This window comes from Melanostigma gelatinosum (genome assembly GCF_949748355.1).
Source record: "Melanostigma gelatinosum genome assembly, chromosome: 17".
Lineage (NCBI taxonomy): Eukaryota > Metazoa > Chordata > Actinopteri > Perciformes > Zoarcidae > Melanostigma > Melanostigma gelatinosum.
In genome coordinates this window covers 3335418-3362541 of record NC_136650.1, presented here as the reverse complement: position 1 = coordinate 3362541, position 27124 = coordinate 3335418, and the positions used below count along the sequence as shown (strand labels likewise).

General features: G+C 43.4%; 1 protein-coding gene across 2 annotated transcripts; it reads left to right on the top strand.

Moving 5' to 3' along the window:
• Window positions 1-780: 780 nt before the first annotated feature.
• Window positions 781-20969, top strand: glcci1a (glucocorticoid induced 1a; the record flags this gene model as incomplete). Of its 2 annotated transcripts, XM_079287597.1 has the most annotated exons (8): window positions 781-1135; window positions 5794-5945; window positions 10672-10752; window positions 14515-14661; window positions 14902-15054; window positions 15173-15383; window positions 16765-16885; window positions 16972-17423. In XM_079287597.1, 8 exons carry the CDS (start codon window positions 781-783, stop codon window positions 17276-17278), a joined length of 1527 nt encoding a protein of 508 aa, XP_079143723.1. In that variant the 3' UTR covers window positions 17279-17423. The 2 variants fall into 2 exon arrangements, with proteins under 2 accessions (XP_079143723.1, XP_079143722.1); XM_079287596.1 differs by lacking the exon at window positions 16765-16885 and having other exon boundaries at window positions 16972-20969.
• Window positions 20970-27124: the final 6155 nt, after the last annotated feature.

Genomic DNA, 27124 nt, shown 5'->3' with positions numbered 1-27124 from the left:
ATTTACCTGTCTTGACTTGGGACTTGTTGATGTTGACTTGGGCTTACTTTAAATTTAATAACTTTTTTCTTTATTTTGAATGAAGGAGCAGAACATGTATAGAAAGTGTTTATGTTCTGCTGTAATGAAAAAAGGCCATTCACTTCATATGTTGTCTTTGAACATGATTAACATGTTGAAATGCCCATTGAGGGTATGCACATAATACATTTTCACCTTATGACCTTATGGCAGTGGTCACCAACCAATAGCAGACCATGAAGTCAACCTGACGTTCATTTACGTTTGTTAAAGCTTCCATACATCCAATGAACAACCGATTGACACATCCAGGAAGTAGTCCAGCACCAATCAGAGAGTCGTAATGAGTTGGGCGCACCCATGGTCCAACCTCTTGGGTTTAGTTGCGTCAACTGACTGCTGCCGTTTAACTTGTGTCAGTCCTGAGTTGCGAAATTGACCACATTGACTAAGTAACGCGGTAAAAACAATGTTTATGCATAATGTTTGTCACCAGGAAAGGCGGGAGGTTTGTGTTTGATCTCAAACACGGACAAATAAGTATGAACTTTGTAACGTTAGTTCTCGTCGCTAACATTGCAGACATGTAAAGTGGAGACTGTTTTGAACTGGACAACATGAATTAACTTCAGAGGCTTATGTAGCTGGCGAAGTTAGTCAAATGGATAGCTTATAGGTCGTGTGCTGGAAAACATTGCCGTAAAGTTAGTTTCTGAGCTGTTTAACAATACATTTACAGTGTCCACTGAACGGCTCATCATGTCAGCATCCCCAGCAGCCAGCTCATCCCAGCAGCGAGTTAAACACAGCAGCTCCCCAACAACCTCCAGCTCTTCCTGTAGCAACAACTCCTCCGCGGTCCGGTTTCAGCCACCTATCCGCGCCACGGTTCCGTACCAGCTTTTCCGTGGAAGTCAGCACAGCCCAACCGGCTCCGCTTCCTGCTCCTTGTCAGTAGCCGGGAGCAACACACACCCGACGACGTCCCATTGCTCTAGTCCCGCCAACCCGGGTGGAAGCGGATCGGACGGCAGGCTGGTGCCCAGGCAGAGCCCTTCACCACCGGACAGCAGAAGCTCTCCAGAACGCTCTCCCCACTCGCCTGTTTCCAAAGGTAAGTCCGTCCTTCAAAGTACATCTCAGTGTATCCCATATTGTAACCGTCATCGTTCAGATAGCTCGGTGCTCACTTATCCGTCACGCCAAACTAGCTTGAAAAATATGACATTTGGAGGTTTCGGCGATTAATCAACACGATCCTTGAGTTTAAAAACCTGAACCAAGAGTGGTTTCAAACAAACACGCCACTCTCATGTTCGGCCTATGCATAGTTCACTATCTAACATTACATTTAAATAAAATGTCATCTTTAACTATTTCCCCCACCATTCGCCATTAGGCGCCACGTTGTGTTTTGGTGAGAGAAGTTAGTGGCGAAGCAGCTCAACAATATTCCATTTTAATTCAAATGAGCGCACTTTGTAAATTAAATATGCACCGAATTGTAAAGCGGACAGCCATTATTCACACAGAGGCTATGACATGTGTTTTACTTGCATAACTTTCCTAATAAGCCCGAACACCTATAAATGTCGTGTTTTCCTTAGCAAGTTAGGAGAGCGGCTCTCTGTTACTACGACGTTACTCTCCTCGCCGGGGCGAGGTGTTCGGCTAGTTGGCTAGCTTTCTAAATGGGTCATAATACATCCGGGATGTGATCATTGACGCTGAAGCGTTAACACATCTAGAAGCTGCACAATAGTCTCGGAAAACATAACTTATATTTCCACAATAGCTCCCGCAACCATGTTCCAATGGCTATCATAATATCAGTAATATTTTTAGCACATTACAGATGTGAGGCTGTTTTTGGTGCAAGTTATTATTCCAGTGTGTTCTAATTGCGATTATAAGGGTATAAATGAACGTTGTAGTTCTTGCATTACACTGTCATTACCCTGCCACGATGAGGTAAACACGTCAGGATGTGGATGCCTGTGTGGCTGATGATGCAGCTACTCTGTCCAAGATAAACAGCTCACTGGTCTACATTATAGGCATGATTGGCCAGGTTTACAGAATCTAATGTGAGCACCGAAAGCTTCTCAGTAAGCCTTTACATTTAGGTTGTTTACCATCATTGAAACGGAAAAGAAATGTTGTCAGCTGGTAGCTCTATGGCAACATTGGGGCCTAGAAGTCTGAGACATAAACACAGGCCAGCCTCTGCTACTACATACATGCATGCATGTACAAATACTATTTGGCAAACATGAACAAACGAGAATATATTGCTGTCTACAAAAAGGAAAGCAATGTTATTGCATATGCACCCAATTATCTGGTGTTTTTTTGCAATCCAGCCAACATATAGCATTCGTCATCATGGCTACTACATCGTCACTACAAATATTTGTGATGAGCTGTTAGCTCTAATGTGTTACATTTGATCTGGATGGTGATGTTACATGGTGTTATTCTATGCGCTTCACTTTGCATCTTTGCACTCTTATGTCATTGCCGGTAGCAGTGGCGTGTTTTGGGCAATGTGATTGGGGGTGGCCAAGGTGGGGCATGGATGTACGCCAGGCTGCCACTGAGCATGGTGTTTTGGACACCTGTCAACAACCAGCACACACAGGGAGGGAGTATGGAAGGCTGCTGGTGCCATCACTGTCGGACATATTACACAGATAGATGAGTTCACATCATTTCCTCCATTTGACTCCATGTATCGTGAAAGCCTTTGGCGTATATTGCGGCATTATGGGATCCCTGAAGATATGGTTCATGTGATCCAAAGTTTTTATACCAACTTCACATGTAGGGTTGGAAACAGTCTCCAAAAATTCCAAGTAAAAACAGGTGTGAGACAAGGATGTGTGATGTCAGCTTTGCTCTTCAATATTACTATTGACTGGGTAATGAGACAAACAACTGAAGACCAAAATAGAGGCATTCGATGGACACCATTTTCATCACTTGAAGATCTCGACTATGCAGATGATCTCACTCTTCTTTCACATACTCATTGACACATGCAGGAGAAAACATCCCGCCTCAGTGATTTTGGTCAGAAGATTGGCCTGAAGATCAGCAAAAAGAAAACAGAAGTGATGACTGTGAACATTCCCAATCCCTCACCAATTAAGGTTAACGGAGAAGATCTCCCTAAAACTGATGAGTTCATATTTGGGCAGCACTGTCAGACACGATGGGGGCACAGATAAAGACATTAAGAACCGTCTTAATAAGGCAAGGAACGCTTTCAAAGTACTAAATAACATATGGAGGTCACAGCAGTACACCATCAAGACCAAGCTTAAATTGTATCAGAGCTGTTTTATCCACCCTATTGTTCGGTTGTGAATGCTGGAGAATGACACAAGAAGATCTCAACAGACTATCAACCTTCCACACCAAGAGTTTAAGACGAATACTGCACATCTTCTGGCCAAACACCATTTCAAATAAAGAACTGTATGACAAATGCCAACAAGAAAGCATGGAGACCATCCTAATGAGAAGAAGATGGGGATGGATAGGACATGTGTTGAGAAAAGATCTTGCTGATATTACAAGAACAGCCTGACATTGGACACCAGAAGGGAAAAGAAAAAGAGGCCGACCAAGAAACACACGGAGAAGAACTGTGGAGAAGGAGATGCAGAGCCTCAACCACTCATGGGGCACCATCCAACGACTCGCCCAGGACAGACAGGAGTGGAAGACTTTTGTTGCTGCCCTACATGCCAAGAGGCATAAAGGGAAATGATGATGACATCATTTCCTCGTTTCATTGTCCCGTTCATGCTACTGGACATTTTAGTCTATTGCGATATCCTTGTGGTCATTAGTCACTTTAGGCATTTTAAACAGGTTGATACAAAATGTATAGTTGCAATCAACAACATATTCATACAGTGTCTCCCACAGGATTTGGTGAGACTGTGGTGAGTGGACCTGGGGCCCTCTAGAGGGGTCCGGTGGCGTTGTCCCTCAGAAGAAGATTTAAAATGCATCAACAACATTACAAATCTAGATCTTTGGCAACTATTTTTTTTACACATTGCTTGTATAGATATGACTGGTTATAACTACAAAGCAAGCTAAACGAGACGGGTCCCACGAATCCCCCAGACAGACTGCGTGGACCGCACCCGCTGAGAAGTGTAACAATATTTTCGGTTCCTTATAAAACTGTAGTGGAACAAATTAGACTGTGGCGGGCCGGCACAGCTCCAAACAGCTGACGGATGAAGTAAGTGGCTAGCCAGAAGGGCTGGGCGGTATACCGGTTCAACCGGTATACCGGTTTTAATTTCCCATATGATATGAATTTTTCATATACCATCATACCGGTGCAGAGCCGAAACTATTTCTGTCGCTCTTCAACAGCAAAATATATTGGTCGCCGCTGTGAGCGCTACTTCTTCTTCTTCTAGTTTTACGGCGGTTGGCATCCATCGCATTGGTGCATTACCGCCACCTTCTGCTCCGGAGTGTGGATCAGACAATAGACTGTAAGCGCTACGGTCGGAGCTAGTTGTCTTAAATGAGAGGGAACCCTAGTCATGGTTATAGCTTTATAACAACAATTAATAACCCACAACTAACGCTCTTTAACAGGGCAAAACACCACACACACAACAGTTTGTGACACATAAATAATTTGTAACACTAATAATTGTACATTTATAAAATTTCACTGCCGAACTGCATGCTGGGTACAGCTCGCTAACAACAGTCCGCTCCAGTAACGTTACATAAAGAACTGAAAAGAGCGCTGCAGGATGAACAAAGAGTGAACAACAAAAGGTATTTTGGTTAGACACATATGCAACTAGGGGTGGGGGAAAAAATCGATACAGCATAGTATCGCGATATTTTGCGTGGCGATATTGTATCGATACATGGACGCAAAGTATCGATCTTTTCTTATATAAACTATTTGAGAAAAATCAAATCAATTGCTTTTTCAGTCCACTAGGTGGTGCTGAGTTGTTTTCTGGTGAGGTCAGCAAAGGTCCCGGGTCAGCGTGATTGGTAGGAAGTTGATCAAAACAAAGAGAGACATCTGGCCTCACAACGGGGTTAAACCTGCCAACAGTAGCCAGCTCATGGGGAGAGTGCAGCGCATAACTGCCTCTCTGCCTTGACGTCCACGCATCACAAGTTATACTGAGTTATATCACTCTAATATCCTACTTATATAATTTATAGTTCATATGCTGAGTCCACACGTTTGCATTTAGTTAAGTTGGACTGACACCAGCTTTTTTTTTTTTTCTTCATACTTGGCAGCAAACCGTTTGTGATCCCTCTGTCAAACAGATTTGAATATTTGATGATCAAAGGAGGCTTAGGGAGACTTGCGAGCCACACCGGTCACATAACACAGCACTTCACCATGGATCATAGTCGCTGACAGAGCAAAATAGAAAGAGACAGGATGAGATGTGTTTTTTGGGGTTTTATTTTCTCAACAATGTGGCTGCTGAGGTCTATTTCATTCAAAGGAAGCTCAACCTGACTCTGTGTCTGCTGTGTGGTGCTGGGCAGCTGCTGTACAGGCGCTTTATTTATTAGTATAGGGAGCATTTTACCAGTTTAAAGCCTACCCCAAAGCCAAAACAGTGAGCCATAAGAAGCAAAAAGCTGCGTCGAGCCTCAGTTGTAGGTGCTGATTCTCTGTCACTACTCATGTTCCTATTTCATAGAGCTAATGTTGCTCTGTCTCTTATCTTGTCTCTTGTCTTTTGGTCTGTGCAGTCGAAAGGACAAAGTCCCAGCAGGTGCGGAGCTCGGGGACCATTTGGCGAACTTCCTCCCTAGGCACTATTACTGGACCCTACCTCACTGGGCAGTGGCCTCGTGACCCCCATGTGCACTACCCATCGTGTATGAAAGATAAATCCACACAGGTGAGACACACCCCCCACACCGTCTTCCCTATGTGTGCTAGATCGTGTCCCCTACAGAGATGAGAAGAGTGAGAACAGGTCTACACACATGCTGGTCTATACTTCCTGGTTCTCCCAGGCTGTGTGACATTTACCACCTACCCATCTGTGGAGCTTCAAACGCCTGATGAAGCTTCCAGTTTATTATTAACTATTGAAGTGATACAAAGGCATGATTGTGAGAGTCTGTATGTGTTTGTGCTGCTGTCTGACGGATGTTTGTATTACATGGATGTCTTCCTCGACTAAGGTTTGTTAGACTTGTATGTGGCAAGGTAGCACGAGCCTCCGCAGACGGCACGCGAGCTACGAGCACCACAAAGATATTTATACTAGACTGTCGAAGAAGTGGACGCAGTCATGGTGACGTCTGTCATTGGTTTGTGGACTGATGTTTTAAAGCCTCGAGTTCGGCGATTTTGGCGTCGGCATCTTGGAATACGGCCGTCGCCGTCTTTGCTTTTTTGCAACCAATGAACAGAAGTGACCATATTTGGAATGTGGAGGAGTGACGCTGTATACGGCTCTGCTAGCTGTAACAACCTGTCAGTCATAGTAATCCTGCCCTAAAGCATACTCCGCTTTAACATTTTTTTACTCTAAAAGGCACAATCATTTACTGAATGAACACCATGCTGTGTTGAAGAAACTACCAAGCGTGCGACATAATTACATCATTGTCTGTCGCGCACACCTGCCGGCTTACCTATGTAGAGTGTAAACTAAGCTTTTCTCCTGCCTGCTGTTGGGAAAGTAAAGGAGTGTGTTTGGTTATCAGCAAATATGAAACAAAACTATCAACATCAATGGAGTTATTAACATCAATGAGTTAATTAGTCATTACTAATAAGAACGGGGCACCACCCTGCAGACAAGGACCAATAACCAAACTATAAACTCATAATTAGTGTTCACTCACGATATTAACAGTCTGAATACTATTACACGTTTGGAGTGAGAGTGAAGGTTTGAGTTCGAGCACAGGCCACTACATCCAGTTATTATTACACACATGCACAAGTAATCACAGATGACTGCTCTTTAAAATATAACAGAGTTTATTACGGTAAATCAAAATAATAAATGATCAAATCAAGTAATATCAAAATCAACAAACACTATCATACAATTATGTGTCTAATACCTAAAGTCAAAAGAATATAGGAATAAAGTGGGGTAAGGATATCCTTACCCCACTTTATCCTATATTCTATATACGTGTGTGTGTGTGTGTGTGTGTGTGTGTAAACGAAAGGGGGGGGGGCTTACTCAACCAGTGATGGTGGGTAATCTAAAAAGGGGGCATGTGAGCCAACAAGCAAAGATGGCGGAGTCTAGAGACCTACGACAAAATGGCTGAGAGGGGGCCACATGTAACCACATGGGACAGCACACAATGTGGGTTGGGACAATAGATTAAAGCGACCATGTGTCTGATAGGTTCACCAAGAATCAGTGAATCCAACTATGTGTGTGTGCGGGTTAGTAGAGAGAGGGAGTGAGAGAGAGGGAGGAAGAGAGAAACCCCGGCTCTGGCGGTGCTCTGCGCCGCAGTGAGGAACCGACCGGTCACGCTTGTACGGTGATAGTTGCGGTTCTAAATCTCACTCACAGAGCCGATTTAAAGAAGAGAGTGTAACAGGTTAGTGTTACCACCGTGGATCCTGTCAACACAAAGACGTCAGCACACACTCAAATGGCGTTTTCGTAATGTTCTTTATTATTCCTTCACTCATGCAGTTCAGGATGCTCTCGGCCGTGCGCTCTCCTGCCGTGCCCCCGAGCGCACCGCCGTACAGGCGTCCGTCAGGATCGTGTCTCGTCCTGCCCGTCGCCCTGTCAGCTCCTGTCTCCTGCTTACTCCTCTCTCTCGCGCCTCCGTCCCTACTACTGTTTATATAGGGAGAGAGACAATCAAGGACCAGTTTCAGCTGCGGCTCATCAAACCTCTTCACAGCACCGTTCCCTGAACCACTCCCCCCCCACTCTGTCCCCTCTGCAGCTGCGCCCAACCACGCCCAGCCACCACAGAGAGAATAAAACCAAAACAAAATAAAAGAATCCCCAAAACAAAACAGATCTTTATCACTGCGGTGAGATGCGAGTGTTGCTTCCTTATCACCCCGAAACTCGGTCGGGGAGACGAGGGTCCGCCACCGTGGTTTTAGTCTTTAAAGTGATAAAATCACAAACTCCACTTCCACTAGCAGCGACGGATCTAATGCAAACAGTTACAGCAGAAAATACACAATATAACGGGACTCCGTGGTCCGCGATGCCAGCACAATAACACGTTATAACACGACAGTAACTTAACACAACAAGATACAGGGATAACAACGACAAACTAATAGTCGAAATCAAACTGATGCTAAGCTAAGCCGAGATACCAATGATACTCTTACTTTGAGAAGCTTCGTTCGGTAGGGTCTGTTTCCAGTGGTAGGAATCACTCTGTCCTTGAGGAGTCGGTGACTCTCGGTGGCACGGCTTCGGAGCTGGAGCAGACGCGGCCTCCTCGCTGCAGAGAGGGGCTTGTAACTTCGGCTGAGAGACGGGGGTCGCCCGTCTGTCCCGGAAATCTTCGGCGGGGAAAGAGTTAATCGTTCTTCTGCCGGCGGTGTGTACACAAAAAGTCTGTTATCTGTTCTCACACTACAGGATCCAGAACTCGAAAAAGAAAAACACAGTCTAGTTCGACCAGCGAATGTAACATGTGACCTGAAAGGATTTGATGAGGCAAGCGCTTCCTTGTGGATCTTCTTGTTACCAGCGCGATGCCGGAGGGAAGAGGAAGAATGGCACTTCCTGCTCGCTTATAAACCAGGTCTCGAACCCAGTGGGGGGCCCTTTCCTGGCCAATGAGGGACCAGCATCAGGCCTCGGCCAGGGGGGGGTCATCCGGCCTGAGGTTTTCCGCAGACCCCAGATCAGGCCTTCGTTGAACGGAAGGAAAACATGGATGCTCCTTTGCTGGGAAACACATGTGAGGGTCTCGGCCAGCCAGGAGGCGTCTTCAGATCCCAACACTGCTTACTTTCATAGTCCATCAACCTGACTCAACGTAACAAATGTCATAAAAAAGGCAAGAACACATTGGTACATGACTATGTTTTTATGTGTCATAATTACAGAGAAGGATTAGGCCCATCTCATTTCATCCACAAACCACAAAAACACTCGTCCAAGTAATCTTGCACACAAATGACCAAGCCAGCCAGCATGATAGTTAGCTTGATCACTAATACTTTCATAATTTACACAATTATTTGGTGATATATGATATATGATGTCCTATATGGTCCATTCTACCGAATTGGTTCAAAGTCAGGTTGGAAATATTTAAAAATGTTGTATCTTTTATTCCCAAAACTTTGTCCGTATATATATTGTACCATATCTAAAGTACACATATCTCGTAAAAGAACCGTCAATTTGTATATTGTATTTTCAGACTATTTTGGAATGTTTTTCCTCTCCCAAAAATTGTCACGACCGAAACATAGTAATACACTATTTTCACAATTAAATCAATAAAAATGAGATTTGTACCAAATTTCTAAGTTCAATATATACAATTCATCAAAATCTAACTGCAATATTTCTTTGTAAAATGCATAATACTGATCATATTGATTCCAGAGTTGATGATTGATGCAATTGAACATACATTAAACCAATCAGTATCATAACATTTTAGTTGATAACTCAATATTCTTTATTTTTATCAGTGAAACAGTGATTTTGTTTCACTGATGCTACTCAAATGTGTGTATTCTGATACGCATCGCGGCTTGAGTGAGATACACACACGGGAGAGGAATGTGGACAGCGAGACCAGAGCTAAGAATGGATAGACTCCTCCATGTTCATTCCTCCTACGGCAGTAAACCAGTGTCTCAACCGTGACAATCATCAAACACGAGCCTGAATCATGCTACGTTCTTCTGATACTCTTACATTTCAGAGGCACATACATTTTATAGTAATACATTTATTTCACAGTTATAATTACTCGTAACTTTTAAGGTTCAGAATTTGCTTAGAAAAAGTCTACTAAAAGAGGAATAAAAGTCAACGTTGTTACATTATACTGAATGTGTGCATACGGAACATTTAAGTCCAAAAATAACTTGATTATAGATAGAAATACAGTGCAGAATCAGCCAGGGACCATATGAAGAGTGTCTCATCAGCTCAGGGGGGCCTCATCTCTCCATGACAGACAGGAAGCAGACAGAGTGAGGGGACATGCTGTCGTAACAAACAGCCCTTTGAGTGGACACCTTAAGATGAGCACGACAGCAGTCAAGTGTCCTCTGGGTGTTGGATGGGGAGGTTGTATTGAATGTGTGAGTGTATGCTTGTATGAGACGGAGTTCACTTTAGTAACTCACACTCTCAGACTGTGTTCCAGAGCCCAGCTCAGCTTTCACTGAGGTGCGTGCGTGCGCGCATTTGAGTGTCTGAATTTGTCACACTGATAATCCATTGCTGGAATACTCAAAGGTTTTCATCTCAATGACAGACTTTAGTGGGGACAATTGAATCACATCTTAAAGGCTTGATGGCAGAAAACTCCCCCAAAAAACAACATTTAAATTATAATAAATGGTAAAAGAGACCGTGAGAACCCGGATCCGGGTTTGCTATTGGTAGTAATGAGTAGCTGTGATGTTCTTTTCAGACTCCTGGATGTTGGAGTGAGGAGACGAGGAGTACCCACCAGCGCTCTGCATCCTGGGACAGCGCCGACCAGCTCAAAGAGGCACGGCACTAACACAGACACACACACTGATGTTTACCGCACATGGCTGTGCGTCACAACAATGACTTCATTCGACAGTTGTTTTGGTGAGGGATTTGGGACCGATGATGATCATGTCAGATTTATCACAGTTCAGTTTGAGGAAGTTGGTTTGCATCCATGATTTAATGTCAGTGAGGCAGTTGGTGAGAGTGGAGTGAGTAGTAGTGGTAATGACTTTTGTGGAGATGTAGAGCTGGACATTGTCGGCATAGCAGTGAAAGTGAAGTCCATGTTGACGGATGATGTTACCAAGAGGGAGCAAGTAGAGGATGAACAGAAGAGGACCAAGCACCGAACCCTGGGGGACGCCTTGAGACAGAGGAGCAGTGGAGGAGGTGCAGTTGTTGATACTGATGAACTGTTGTCTGTTTGTGAGATATGATTTAATCCAGGCGAGAGCAGTTCCGGTGATGTTGAGGGAGGATTCGAGGCGGGAGAGAAGGCTGTTGTGGTTGATGGTGTCAAAAGCTGCAGTGAGGTCGAGGAGGATGAGAATGTTGAGGTGACCAGCGTCTGAGGAGAGGAGGAGGTCGTGAGTGGAAACCAGATTGAAATGGCTCGAACAGATCGTTGGAGATGAGGTGGGCTTTGAGTTGTGTGGCGACAATGCGTTCCAGTATTTTTGACAGAAAGGGAAGATTGGAAATGGGACGGAAATTGCTCATGGTGTCAGGGTCAAGTCCAGGTTTTTTGAGGATGGGGGTGACAGCAGCCAGTTTAAGTGTGTCGGGGACTGAACCGGAGCTGAGGGAGGAGTTGATGATGACTGTGATGAGTGGTGAGATGGCTGGGAGACAGTCCTTGACCAGGTTAGATGGGATAAGATCCAGGATGCAGGTGGAGCTTCTCATTCCAGTTGTGAAGTTAGGCAGCTCCAACGGGGACACAAGGGAGAACTGAGAAAGGGGCTGAGGGGTGGAGGAGGGGGGGGGGGCAGGTGGAGAGATGGAAAAGGAGGGGGAGGTGTTCAGGTTGCTGGAGATGGTGTCAATTTATGTCTGGAAAAATGAAAGAAAAGAGTTGCATTTGTTCACTGTGAAGGATGTGGAGGTGTTGTCCTTGGGTTTGAGAAGCTTATTTATTGTGGAGAACAGAGCCTTTGGGAGAAGAGCCAGAGTGTATGAGGTGTGAGTAGTAGGTGGACCGGGCTGAGATGAGAGCGTCTTTGTACTGTTGAAGGTAGTCGGAGAGGGCCTGGAGATGGACTGTTAAACCGGTTTTCTTGCAGAGTCTTTCAAGCTGCCGCTTTCGAGATTTCATCTGGTGGAGTTCGGGAGTGTACCAGGGTGCTGAGTGTGTGAATGAGACAGTTTTGGTTTTGATGGGAGCCAGCTGATCCAGACAGGAGGAGAGTGTGTTATTGTAGTAGTCTACAAGATCGGAGGGATTATCAGACAGCGGATGAGGGGAGGCAGACATGGTACTGGCAAGAGAGGCTGAAAGAGTTGTGGGGGAGATAGATTTGAGATTTCTGAAGGATATGTTGCGCTTAGCTTTTGGGATGGGGATAGGGATGTCAATGTCCATGGTGATAGCCAGGTGGTCAGAGATGTTGAGGTTGAGGCTGGAGAGTTGCGGTATTGTGAGACCAGTGGAGCAGACCAGATCCAGGATGTGACCTCGACTGTGGAAGTTGATATGTTGTGTGAAGTTGAAGCATTGTAGTAGATCCAGGAATTCTGTCGTAGATTTACAGTCAGCGTTATCAATGTGGATGTTAAGATCACCTAGGAGGAGAACGGAAGGTGAGAGGGCACATAGCTGAGTCAGAACATCTGAAAAGTCAGAGAGAAAGGAGGGATTTGGCTTGGGGGGACGGTAGATTACAGCAGTAACCAAAGGAGTGGGACCAGAGAGCTTGAAGGCAAGGTGTTCAAAAGAATGAACGGCAGGAATGGGAATGGTGGTTGTTTTAATATCCTTCCTGTAAACAGCAGCAACACCACCTCCCCTATGTGGATAAAGGTCAGGAAGGTTAAAGCACTTTACTTTATACACCTTTTACATCATTGTTTTCTCGGTAGTTTCATCCTTTTTTCGTATAAATAAACCTGTTGGCAACCACATAATAATCTTCAGAGTCCAAAGGCGTTTTACTTCCTGTCAACAGCTACACACCATGTGTATTGAGGACAACACTTTTGCAGCCACTACAAATGCGGGAGTAGGGCGTGGTAGTTTTTGCATTTAGTAGCAGCATACATACTGATGCATCATCATGTATCAATGGTAAAGTATCCAACCTGAAAACTATTTGTGTTTAAATTAAAAATAGTTTTGCTGTGTAAAATATTGAGCTGAGACTGTACACACTGCTTTTTAATGTCAGCTCTAACTGTGTGTTATACACACTCACGCTCCACTGTCTGGTGCAGAAAACCTGAGAAGAGCAGGACTCGAGTGAAAGCTAAGAGGGGAACAAGAACCTGCAGGACTGCACTGTGTAACTGGTTCAGTGGCCCACACAAAGGGATCACATAACAGCCATTTTAGACAGAGCCCGCATTGATTGAAGTACTGCGTGTGTTGTGTTTCTACAGTAAAGAGGACCAGTGTCAGAGCTGTGTGAGGGAACATGTTTAGACATGGCCTGGAGTCGGCTTACTGGTGCACAGTGGAAGGCTGGGAATTCCTTCATGTCTCTGACAGACACACACAGCAGGCTAATTCAGATAAACACTGTAACCAGGTTTAGTAGAGGCTAAGGACTGCGAGTGTTGCTTGAGAAAGTGAACATTAACCAGTGAGACGGCTGACTAGTTAGCAGGCTAGCTTGACCATCTCCAGAGCTAGCTAGTGAGCTGGCTAGTGTGCGGCGCTCCCGCCTGCTCTCCTCCCGGCAAAGTAGTCTCGCCTTGAGTGAGGCAGAGGGACCGTTGGATCCAGCGCTGGCTCCAGCCCACTGTTGGGCTCATTTTCTGTAACCAGGGAAGCATGAAAGCATGGTGGTGGAATTAGCAAAGTAGCTAGCTAACCAGCCAGCCACTAAGTTAGTAACATTTAAGAACGTAATGCTTTATCCGCACACTTTTATCACAGTGTAGGAAAGCACATGGCTATTGTCAAGAAAGTGACAGCTTTGATTGGATCATTTTCTGTAACCAATGTTGCATAAAAGCCACCATGCTTTGTTGCCACACTGGCTACAGTAAATAAGTCCAACAGCGGGCCTCTTTGATAGTTTAGCTAGTTAGCGACATTTACCTCCATCTCTTTAATAACTTAGCCCGCTGTGGTGCATCAACCGCTGTGGCTGAGGAGGCTAGCAGAAGGCTAAGCTTTTAGTTTGTCCCATTAATTACTTAGACTGTGGCTGCCCGCCAGAGTCTGTTTTGTACTGCCACAATTTTAGAACGAACTGAAAATAACAGTGGGCTGGCTGGCCCTCTCTCTGCGTATTTACACTGTAGCGGTGCGCAGCGACCAGCTGTAGCTCAGCTGTTTGTCTGCATGATGAAAAGCACTATTTTTCCACAAAAATATGAAAAGGTCTCAGAGGTCCCAAGCCTTATTGATTCACAGCATGAAAAGAGCCGGTTGGCTGATGATCTTTATACCTGGAGCAGCAGCTCCTACCCCAGTTGCTGAGACATTTTATGATAGAGCTATGTATGGACTTGTATAATTTTCAAAATTATAGTAATACTAATGTTCTGGTCCACCTCCTTGCTAAATGTTTCTGTCTCTGTCTTCCCCTGCTCTCCTGTTTGATTCCAGCAGATCACAAAGCTCCGGCAGCAGCTTCAGCGCAGTAAACAAGGAGGACGCCACAGTAAAGACAAGGACCGACTGTCCCCCCTGCAGTGCAGCACCTACAACGCCCTCACCAGCACTACCAACCATACCTCCACAGCCGGCCACGCTCAGGTAGTCAAATTCAAATTCCCGGAGGAGAAGAGTTTGGTCTGGCTCTAGAAAGTAGCATCACTTTTAGGGAGTCTGGTTTGTGTTTGAAATCACAGTTATTGTCAAGTGATAGGATTCACTGACAGAAATGGTGCCCACAGTAACTAATAAAAAAGTAAATTCTAGCCGGTAGCTAGCAGCTAATGGTGCTAACAGTGCAAACAACAGCAACAACAATCTGTCTCTGTGTGTGTTCTGCAGCAGTTTTCCATGTCGAAGTCGGCCCAGATGCCGCTGTCCAACATCACAGTGCCAAAGCCTTCCATCTCCAGGGTGCCCAGCAGCATGGAGGGCATCAACCATGAGCTGGAGAAGGTCTTCATCAAAGATAACGGAGAGAAGGAAGAGCTCAAGGTGGGGCTCTGCTTCATTTTCAATGCATGCACAACCCAGAGTAACTCTTAACTGGACTCCGCTCTGATTGGTATTCTGTTCCTCCTCCCTGCTGTCTGTCTCCCGTCGGACTTTGCAGTCCCTGGAGGTTCCCGATGGGCGGCGGGCGCCCTTCCCTCCCCAGCAGCGCAGCAGCAGCACCCGCAGCGTGGACACCCAGACCCCCTCGGCCCCCGGCCGGTCCAGCAGCTGCTCCAGCCTGTCGCCCTGCCCCTCGCCTGCCTGCCCGCCTGGGTCACACGACGGCAGTCCTTACTCCACAGAGGATCTGCTGTATGACCGGGACAAAGGTAAAGAACATTAAAAAGTGCTGTTGAATCAGTGAAATGAAGGGCGGATCCTAGAAAGGTAAGCATCGACATAAATCAAGGGCAGACTGAATAGGCATATGTACGTGTGTCTACTGTTCTCCAGGGGTTTAATGCCTGAATCAATAATATTGCTTCATTTGAGTTATGCTGAGGTTTTTTATTTTTATAGGTGTTAAAATACATACATGGAAATAGGATTAACTGGATTATAGTCACCAGAAGTACTTCCAAATTACGAGGGAAATATCTGTTTTTCTTTGAGTTCAAAAAGTAAACAAAAAAGAATGTAAATCATAATATCAAATTGCAATATTTACAAACTGCAATACATATGAAATCAGCAGCCAAGGACAGAGGGTATCTAACCAGAAGATAAGCAGCCCTACTGTTTTATATCCAGCAGTGATTTCCACTGCCCAAAGACCCAAACGCACTGAGAGTACATTGTTGTTTTAAATGTCTGTTTCTACTCAGACCTTTCCTTTCAATTTCGGAGCGTCAGAGGACGATATTTGGTCAACGAAATGAATTAATAATAATAATTATACTGTCACTGGTTTAAATGACAAACGTCTCAAAATAGAAGTGAGCATTGGTCGCTTTGTGTGCTCTGCTGGACCGTGTCTGTACTCAGCCAAAGATTGTTTATGAGGCAGGAGAAGCTTCTCTCTGTTACGCCACTGACTGTTTCTGTAGTCCCAACAACTCCAACAGAGGGATACGTCTTCGATCTAGTTAAACCTCCATCAATATCACATCAATAATGTAATATTATCCACCAGGACCTACATTAATTAGATCACGTTAAAAGATGGAGTATCTGTAATAGAATAGACCTTTTTAAAATACTGCTGTTTCTGTGGTTTTGTCATTTTAAATGTCCTGCAGTGAGCCGTAGGAGCGTCGTATGAATCAGGCCTTTAGTTACTTAAATACTTTTACAGCCTATATTCTATAAGTAGGGGAAGCATTGTTAAATACATTTCAACTTTGAAGAAGGTGTGTGTCCTACTTCAGCACTGAAGAGGGGCTGAGTTGAGCTACCATGTCACTTTTGGCTGCTTAGAAATATGGAATGAGGATATGGACTGTCTCTAATGAGGAGCAGTGTGAAGCCAGAAAGCTCACAGTGACACTGTGGGCCTTTTTGCTATAAATTGGTAAATTAGCACTATGTAGACAGTAGATTTATGTCATTTGAAGGACTGCATGTGGAGATTCTTCACAAAGTACATCAGAGGAAAAGAAAAATAGACTCAGACTCTTTAAATACACAGATGTGTTTGAATCATTGTGTGTTGTTACATGTGAGTGTTGGAAGCGTGGACTGTGCTTCTACGCTGTGTCTCTGTGCTCACAGACAGTGGAAGCAGCTCCCCACTGCCCAAGTTCGCCTCCTCTCCCAAACCTAACAACAGTTACATGTTCAAGCGGGAGCCGCCAGAGGGCTGTGAGAAGATTAAAGCTTTTGAGGAGATGAGGTACAGACAAACTGAAACACCTCCCTGCTGCCTCAGGAATGTGTGACCCCCACCCACCTGACTTAACTTCCTGTGTACCTCCGCAGCTCCAGGCAGTCCACATCAGCTTCGGTCCCCCTCTTCTCCTGCCCCGACAAAAACAAGGTCAACTTCATCTCGACGGGCTCGGCGTTCTGCCCCGTCAAACTCCCCGGCTTCCTGCACCTCATGCCGGCCTCGGAGCCCGAGGAGGAGGACGAGGCAATCGTCGGCTCGGAGCCCCGGGGGGCCGCCTCGCTCCACGCAGCCCCCATTCAGGTCTCCACTAGCACCAGCACAGACAACGCCCCGGAGGAGCCCGGGTCGCCCTCAGAGACTGCAGACCCCCAGACAGACAGCCCGGCTATCAGCTAGACCGGAGCGGAGCTGGCCTCTGCCCTCCGGGATCCACCCACCACGACCACCATCCGTCACCACTGACTGTCCCACCCACCAACACCTCCCCCTCCGGCTCTCTGTGCTGACCCCCCTCCACTCTCCCTCTATATCTGCATGATGTAGCAACAATGTCCCGAATAAACAACCCGAAGACCCGCCACCTTACTGCATCGTGTCTGAGCTGTGAAAGGAGCTGATGGTCTGCAGGCATCGGAGGGAAGAAACGGAGCACGATGGATTGCGGGGGGCATGCATTTTAAACTGGTCGTATATTTCTTAATTAAATTATGTGTTGTGTTCTGTTTCAACATTCACAGTATGAATAAGCTCTCTAAACATATACTATATACACATATATCTCTAAGAAAAATGCTTAAATGTTAAAAAAAAAAATTCCCAAAAGGTGTATTGCTGTGTTTATGTACCCAACAGGAAAGAAAACAGCTGTACTATTCAGGATTATGTTTACACTATCCAGGTCACCCTGTCTAAAAAATGCAATGAGAAAAGAATTTGGGCAAAGAAAAGAAAATGGCCTCACATTGGTTGCACAGTGTCTGCATCCGGCCACGCTTCAGGTATTTCACAGTCAGAGTCTATACTCAGGTCATTTGGGATGTATGTCCACACGAATATCTGCAGCCTGACGAAGCAGAACAGATTTAAATTCTGTTTTTTCTTCTCTCAATCCCAGACAAATCATTGCTCTCTGGTCCAGAGTCTAGTCTGACACTCGACTCGTGATAGCTGACTGCAGCAGGTAGAGGCTGAAGTAGTGGCTGGTGGTGAGATACTGTACGGACCACACACACACTGTGACTGATGGTGTGTGTGTGTTGACAGAGACTTGGATGCATACAGCAGTTGTCTGATAATTGAGCCTGTGGACTGTGTGATTGGCTCTCCTGAACCTGTTAACCAGAAGTGGAAGAGTCCGTCGTACCGTTACACGAAGATGCAATCAAACTGAAGCAGTTGGTTCTTTAGAGGTGCAGATTGGAGGTTTAGTTGTACGAATGTTTATTCGATGAGTTAAACCTCAGTTTTCTTAGCCATTTTATTGTGCAACTCAACCCAACTTAATCGAGACTAGAGCCGGAGCGATACTGGTTTCCTGAGGCTGAAATCAGGATATGAGTTTAAAAAGCAGCAACAATACATATTGACCAACATTTGTTTTTTAACATATTTTTTGATGAGAATCTGTTGAAGTTTGATTATTCAAGAATTCTGACCAAGATAAGTACTGAGCAGGATGTTTCCCATCTGAAACATCTCTCTAATGGTCTATCAGCAAACTCTTCTTCCGATGCAATTAAATATCAGCTGATGGAATTTGAGCGGAAGCTGCATAAGGGCTGTTACTATAAAAATAGAACAAACAACCGCTTATTGAGGCCAAAATACATCGGACGTGATCAGATTCTCCGTGAGTGTATCTAACTTACTGGACAACAGCCATTTGGCACAAGTAACAGTAAATGCGTAAATATAAAGTAACACAAGCAGCACAAGTACAGAGAGAGTCCTACAATCAGCAGACTGACTCTAGTAGCCACCATGAGCTACGGGTCACACCAGATGAAGCAGGGCTGTAGCAGTAACATCTCTTAGGCTTTTAAATTGACAAAGAGTGTCTTCATTTATTAAAATGTGCGATTGTAAGAGGAAGAATGGGAATGAACGAGAACCTACATGCACTTCAACCACAGCCCGCTTATGTTCATCTCAGAATGTGCACTCCCTCCACACACACACTGGAAGGGACAGTTTTCGTACTAAAATGTGTGACAGCAGGACTGCGTTTGGAATTATTAAAGAAATCTAAGTTTGAGTACCAGTAACAACTATGCTTTATTGAGTACCTTACTTTGAATATCTTCTTTTTTTTGACCGAAGAAGCTGAAGTTCTCAAATGATAAAATAAAAAAATACAGCCTAACCTTAACTGGCAAAATAATGATTTAAAGCTGCACTAATCAATATTTTTTATATCCGAAATGGATGAAATGAGATGAAAGGGGTCACTTTCACCCAACTCTGGAGCGCTCCTCAGAGCTATGGAGCTTTTTTCAGCCCCTTTTAGATCATTGTTTCGGTTTTATGGCCCATCAACTCTCTTGGTATACCACCCGCCAACCAATCCGTACACAGACTAAATCAGTGTCTAGCTGGCAAAGACCAATGTCCAATCTCAGGTCCAATGTCTTCTCAGGAGTTGGTGGTGACCAAACCGGAGCGTAAAGGGAGAGTGAATAGTGGACTTACATTCTTTAGGTACAAACAAACCTGACACCAGATGAATGCTGATGTCGCCTTCTGCCAAGTAATTGTTTGAGAAACCGGTCAAAAGATCGATAAATACAGCTTTAAATCAGACACCGCTAATAAAAGAATTACAAGTCTGATTACTAGGAATGTTTCTGTACAGTTTAAAATTCTTCGTTCCACAGACACAGCAGCACTTTTCAGTCAGCGCCAGTAAAGGATGGATAGCCATTCAGGAGAGCAGTAGATGTAGCCGCACGGTTTGCACAAACTAAAATCAATGAGATAGAATTTGCACAACTCTTAACTCCAATCTGCATATCCAAACTGTTTCGATAATCCAGATCATTTCTATTCCATTAAAATGCATTCCGTGAGATTTTCAGCATCCGAGACATAAATAGACTCATGTTGATCCGTTCCTAAAGTATCTCAGCCTTTTCTGATCGCTGTATGAGGCGAGCTACTGTTCTGAGAGACGCGTGGCTGCAGATACAGTCTCAGATCAAAGGATCCCACTGGCCTGCCTCCCTCTCACGGTCTGTCTGTAATCACAGTGTTGTAGGCATCTCGATGCCAGCACCAAGCAGCCAAACCCGAACGTCACCGTGTCCGAGTGTAAATGATCCACGACTGTCACCTTTATTCCGGTATCTGTTGTGCTCGTGGAGTCTCCTGCATTGACGCCCGTTCATATTTTGTATATATGTGGCTTTTAAAGAGGCCCACTGCGATGTTGTGGTTTCACAAGGCGTTGCTGCACCTTACCAAGAGCTACGGCTTTCTCAGTGTCCCACCCAAACTAGATGTGTGCAATAATCGGGTTACAAAAAGCAAAGTGTCGTCCGTCTTCAACACAAGCGCCTCATCTCGCATTCCTTCGGTTTTTGAAGCCGATACAAAGCCAGCACTGAGAGCCACCAGAGCACATCACTGGCAGTTCAGAGTGTTCATCGGCTCGCCACATGATTCTCCTCGTGTAACCTGCAGTGTCAAAGTTCATGCACAATGGCAATAAATAACAACAAAAAAAACATTGGTTTTGTCTACGTTTTGGTGTGAGAGATGGGAGAATCACTACTGATGTAAAAAATATCTCCTGTACAAGGTCTTTGTACATGTTGATGACTGTACCGTACAAATAATTAGTCATACAGACATCTCTATATGTTAATAGCATGAAATATATAATCCCAGGCACTCCAGTAGACTGTTTTCAATTTTTTTTTTTAATCTTGGAAACGCCTTAGAATACGGCCCACAATGCACAGCAATTTTTCACAATTGTTGAACTTTCTTTGCACTAACGGTTTACCAGTACAGTACATGATGGTACAAGAGATGGTAAGTTAAGGAATGAGGCCGTACAGGTTTGTGCTGTAGATACACCCAGGAGAATGGGGTCAACATGTAACTAATATATAACAAACCCTCCCCAGTGGATTACTTGCTTTAATAAAAATATATACATTACAAGTTTTCTGAAAATGTGTGTTTAAATACGCAAATGAGGCATGATTGTATCAAATATGAGCTAATTTGCATCCGAAACAGAAATCTGAACGTTGGATAAAGCCAGGTTCAAATTTCGTGTTTAATATAGTTGAAATATTCGACTCAAAGGTTGTTACTGATATCTCTTTGTTGTACTTCATATTTTAGAAAACACTGTCAACATCCATAAGACAGAACGTTTCTCCATGTTTTTATTAATATGTAGTATAAATGAGTCTCTGAATGATGTGTGACAACCCCCTCTGTGTTGACCTTCAGAACATAGAGAGGAATGAAAGTGTAAAGTTTGGTGAACGTAAGAGCTGCTGAAGTGGAGATTTGTGGATCAGAGTCTGAGAACAAACTCATTGAGAGAAAACGTCCTTTAAAGAGACGTTTAGTTACATTACAGACATTTAGAAGACGACAGGTGAATAGGTCAGAACATGAACTCATAGATATCACCATGAAACTTCACCACTTCATTATTCACATTAAGATCATTCTTTTTTGTATTACAAGTTCTCTGAAATGTTCAGTTTGAATATGTAAATGAGGTATTATCTAATGGTAACTTTTGGTGAATTAAGGAGAAATCTACAGACACAAATTGAGAAAGTAGTAAAATAAACACCTGAGTGACTATGTTTGATGTTTTCTTACAACTAGTCTGAAGAAAGACAATCTCAAATGTGACCAGTGCATAAAGAAACAAGGTTTTAGGCTGTAGTGTCTCGCCTTAACAAGTACCTGTTCTAATATGAAAGCCTACAGCTGTAACTATATTTAATGAGGTTTATGAAAAGGGAAAACTCAAATAAGGTTGACTCTTTAGTACAGATATTTTGTGTCTTATTTATACATTTAAAGAGATGAGAATGTGTGCTTGTTAAATGCTGCAGGCTACTGTTGGCAGCTCTGTCTGGTTCCTTATGAAAGGTGTTTTATTAACAAACAGGGACGAATCACAATCATTATTTGGGCTATTTGAGTGGAGTCTGCCCTCTAGTGGCCACTGGTGTAAATAACGCCTTCCCTGTGCACAATCAAACTGATTCACCACAAAACTTCATTTCAGATTCTAGTGGGCAGGTTAATGTTTCCCTTAGATGCTAGATTAGAGTTATAGGGTAATGTTTAAAATGACTATTTCAAGAAGAAGTTTGGTTCTTTAGATACCTCTACTCGAGGCAGAACGAAACACGGCCATGTTGACTTCATACATTTGATGATGATGGTTGTAACAAAAATATTGAATACAATGTGAGAGTTTACCTTCTCAATGGCCTGCTCCTGCAGCAAACAGCCCATCGACATGTCCCTCGCCTCCTCAGCACGGAGCTTCACTCGAGCTCCAGTCGCCAACTGTCACACACATTAGCAGCAATTTCAACGAAAATGTGTATGATTTTCGGGGTATTATGTTCTTAGTTTAGTCAGTTATAACATTCTACTCATCTGTTCTCACTTTCCTTTCTGCTGAATAAATAATTCATTTAACTATAAAATAGTCAGAGACAACAACAGTAAGTGGCAGGTGAAAGCGGACCCAGGTATTGTAAATGTAAGGAAAATGCATAAAGGAAAGTTTAGATTCGAAGAATGGAAATTAATATCAATATTTAGGGTCATTATTAGTATTGAATAGTTATTTCTCAGTACACCGGCCGTCGTCGGGTGCCTTACAAAAGTCTAAATGTGAGGTTGATTATCGAACCTCAACACATTTAGTTTCATAGCAGCACCAACGAAGCACATAAAAGAGACATAAAATCTGTTTATGTAGGATTAAAACATTCGGACTATGGTGACCCCTAGTGGTGAGGTGAAAAAAGGCCACGCCCCCTGTCCAACAGTGTCCACCATGCTCGTGTGACCTTACATTTAAGTTGTTAGTTGAACCTAATGTGAAAGATTGACAAATGTATGAAAATAAACTTAAAACAATGTCGTTTTTGGTTAAGCTCAGGTAGTAATGAACACTAATGCACAAAAAACCCTGAAAATCTCAGAGAATAAACAAATATCCCAGACGATTTCATCAACTTAAAATACCAACGTGAGCTTTTCATTCAGTGTATTTGTACCGAAGTTAGGATAGTGATGTTCAATGTGTATTGATGTTTTTGTAACTCCAGACGCTTCTCTTGGGCTTCCTGCAGAGACTCTCTCAGACGTTTGTTCTCCTGCTGAGCTGCTGAAATATTTCTGTCCAGTCGCGCCTCCTCCTGCTTCGCCTCTGCATGTTCACCCTACCAAGCAACAAACGAGGCACATAACACAAGAGTCACCTGAAGAGAGCTGTCAAGTATCTTCACTATATGTAGAAGTAGTTTATGAGTCTCGATTAGTACAACTAAAAAATTCTTAAATAAATGTGACCAAATTCGATTTGATTTTTTCAAGTGACACAAAAATACCAACCAAATAAAATAAAGAATATTTGTGAATTTGATTGTAGAGCCAGGGATTTTTTCTTTGAGGGCATAATAACTATTTATTAACTGTGATTGTTGACGGTGGAGACAAATGTATGTCTTAAAGCCCTGATTGGCTGGTAAAAAATATGTTTTTGTAATATAATCTCACATATCTCTCAGAAAATGTCTCATGAATTATCAAGTAAATACAAATAATTAAATTTAGTCTGGATGATGCTAAAACATCTTCATGAAACAATACGAAATAATTATATCAGTGAATTTTATTTTTTTTAGCTCAGGAAACCTTCACTGTAAGGGCAAAAAATGTGAAAAGGTTATTTGAAATATATATATATATATATATATATATAAATACTAGTGCTGGGCAAGTTAACGCGTTCATTTCGCGTTAACGCATTCATTAATTAACGCCGACAATTATTTTATCGCGCGTTAACGCATTTATTTTATTTATTATAATTTTTATTTTTTAATTTTTTTAATTGAAAGACAAGAGACAACACATATACATAACAAGAGAATGACAAGAACAGTGGGATCAAAGCCAGCAAACATCCTGTAGGCAGACTGTCTCATGTTTAGCGTTTTGTATTAGAGATATGATGTCCCTTCAGGGTTGCCGTAGAGAAAAGGCGACTTCCGCTGCTCTCCCTGGAGACTACTGGACATCGCTGCGGTAAAGTCAGCAGACACTCAGATCTCCGTGGTCAACTCAGCAGACACTTACATGTCAGTGCACCATTATGCTGACATTCATGGTCAACGCATTTAAACGGCGCAGATCGGGAGCGAGTGAAGGACGTTGAAAGTTAACGGAAACATGAACGTGAGACAACATCCGGTTTATTCAGACTGTTAGATCCTGGGGTACTCCTGGCCCGATACGGGGCTACTTACTGACTCAGCTCTCTATTAAAAGATTGTCGAGCTGGTGTTCTTGCGAGGGAACTCGCCTGGCTCTTCTAACTGCCGTTACTCCCGACGTCTACCCTGCTTCCTCCGGTCTGAGTGCACTCGGTCGAGGGGCCACCCTGACCCCGGGCGCTCCCACCAGTCGCGTCGGTTATGGCAGCTTCCCTCTTCTGGATCCGTGCTCTTGGTAAATGCCAGGTTAGGTTTTAACGGCTAGGATTAATTCTTTCTAAAACCGTAAGGGGTTGTTAAGTGGATTCGGTCTCTAGGATAACCTTACAGAACTCAGTTGTTAGACATACAATGGATTTAACTTTTTACTGCCACGAGGAACTTTTTACTACTTGAGCAAATGAATGCACTTGAGAAATTTACTTTAAATGCAGATTAGATATTTATTGCAGGTTCTATTTAGTTAGTTTGCAAGGGTTAAGCTACAGCTCACATAAAATGTCACTACACTTGATTCGTTACTTTAATTTTCTTCTCAGGTTATACTCATTAGTTTTTAGATGCCGAGATGGCTCGGTTGGAGCTGGATTTCCAAAGGTGCGATGAAAAGGTTCTTTTGGAGTTGTTAGGAGCGAAGGTCTGGCCAGACCCTCGGTTCTCCTGCTCTGCAGCGGAGTCCGTTCAACAGTCCTCAAAACTCAGTACAAAGTCTTTCTAGGGCTGCTGCGTCTTCTCCGTTGTTCAGTTGTTAAAGTCAAGCAGTGGGGAGAGGAAAATCTCCGTCTTTAAATCTCGTTGTCCACGAACAGCGGTCTTCTTTCCGTGAACAGAGACGAAGTCCTCAATACTTCAGTTGCAATCGTCCGTATCTTCTCCTCAGAGCACTTGGACGGCTCTCGTGTAGAAATCCCCGTTTGGAGCTTGCAAGCGTCTCCTTTTATCCATGATTTGGGCTATCTGTTCTGCCCCCTCCTCTCCAACACATGATCTCATTCCCCCAATCACTTGAGTGGGCGTTTGGTTCTGGACATCACCAGACCTATTCTATATTATATATATTATGCCTGTATGACTCATCTTTTGCAACAGTCTTTTGCTGCCACGTCTGCTTTTCCGATCCACACCCAAAAACATCTGTTCCTAACTTCACTCTTTCTGCTGACTCAACATGACAAAACACTTTTCCCATATCTCGGCTCCGGTCACACAGAACATTATTATAATCAGTTTTTACATTTGTTAAATCACTCTATGCATTAAACATTCGTTACATATTGATTAAACATTTTGTTATATAATGATCATAAACCTTATCTTTTGATTACACTTTAACTATTGATTTCTGAGTACATACTTTGTGCTTTTATATCCTGACTTTCCCTTGAATGTGCAAGCATGTATACGAGGCAGCTCTGTGAGCTCAACTCTTCTCGACAAGACGAACATCCGGTTTTCAGAATAAGATGCCAACAAAGTATGAATAATATTCACATTAACTATGAAACATGCTACCTGCATCTCGTGAACCAAATGTTATTGCCCTTTTGTTCATATAGCAGTACTTTAAAATAAAAGTGCGCAATACACTACTTTTGAATTCATTATTGAACTTTGCCATAACAATGCGATTAATCGCAAAAAATCCATGCGATTAATCGCGATTAAATATTTGAATCGTTGCCCAACACTAATAAATACATATATATATAAAAGATATGAATCACATTTGTTCATTTTATTATCTACATGTAGTTTTGAAAATGTGTCTTCTGTGAACATTTATGTCTGAAGAGTATAAGCCATCTATAGTACAAACACTGTTGCCTCTAAATGAACTGAAACTACATCAACCATGTCACATTTAGGTCCTGTTGAAAAACTTCTTGGAAGTTTTCATTTGGTTTATTTCAATCTGTTCGTCCTCTGTCCTGTGTTTCTGCTCATCTGTTCCGTTTTCTTTCTGTGGTGAGTCTGTAACGTCTCGTACCTTCATAGATTTCTGACTCATCAGCACACTACGCGACTTTTTATTCTTTCGTCGAGCTCTTTGACCAGGGCAGACTGCTTTTCAGCCTGTGCGTTGGTGATGGACTGCATGTTCATGGAATATTTCAAATTCATTTCTATTTGAAAAGCAACAGAAGGGAAAATGTTCATGACCGTTTATGACAGGAGTTTCTGAATCTGACTCAAGAGATTGGATTCATTCACCTCTGCTTCTTTTGTTGTTTTCCAGCTCCATTAACTCCACCTGGTGCTTCTGTTGAGAATCAAAAGGCAACAGGTCTGTGGTGAAGATGCTGAATTGCAGAAATAAAACTAAACAAATGTAAAAACGAAGCCAGCCTCACCAGCTTCAGTTCCATGATGCCGAATTCGTTATGGATCTTCTTCTCCCTGAACTCCGCCTGCAGGCCTTCCAGTTCTCTCTGAAGCGCGAGCTCTGACTGTGTGTGCTGGTTCTGCACCAGCGTGGTCGAGGCGACGGTGTCGTGATGTTCAGACAGGACATGCTTCAGCTTCTGCTTGTACACCTGGACCAGCCATCAAAATGAAGTGTTTAGAGGTCAGATTCACACACCAATCAAAGATGATTTAGTGTAAACAGGAAATTCAACATGCTCAATGTAATCAGTTCAATCATGTAGTGATGGTGTTAGTTCTTCTTTTGTTAATCATCTCGCAACCTCTTAGATTTACTGTAAAACCTTTTGGGACCCACTGAATTAAACCCCTCAAAGCACATAAAGTC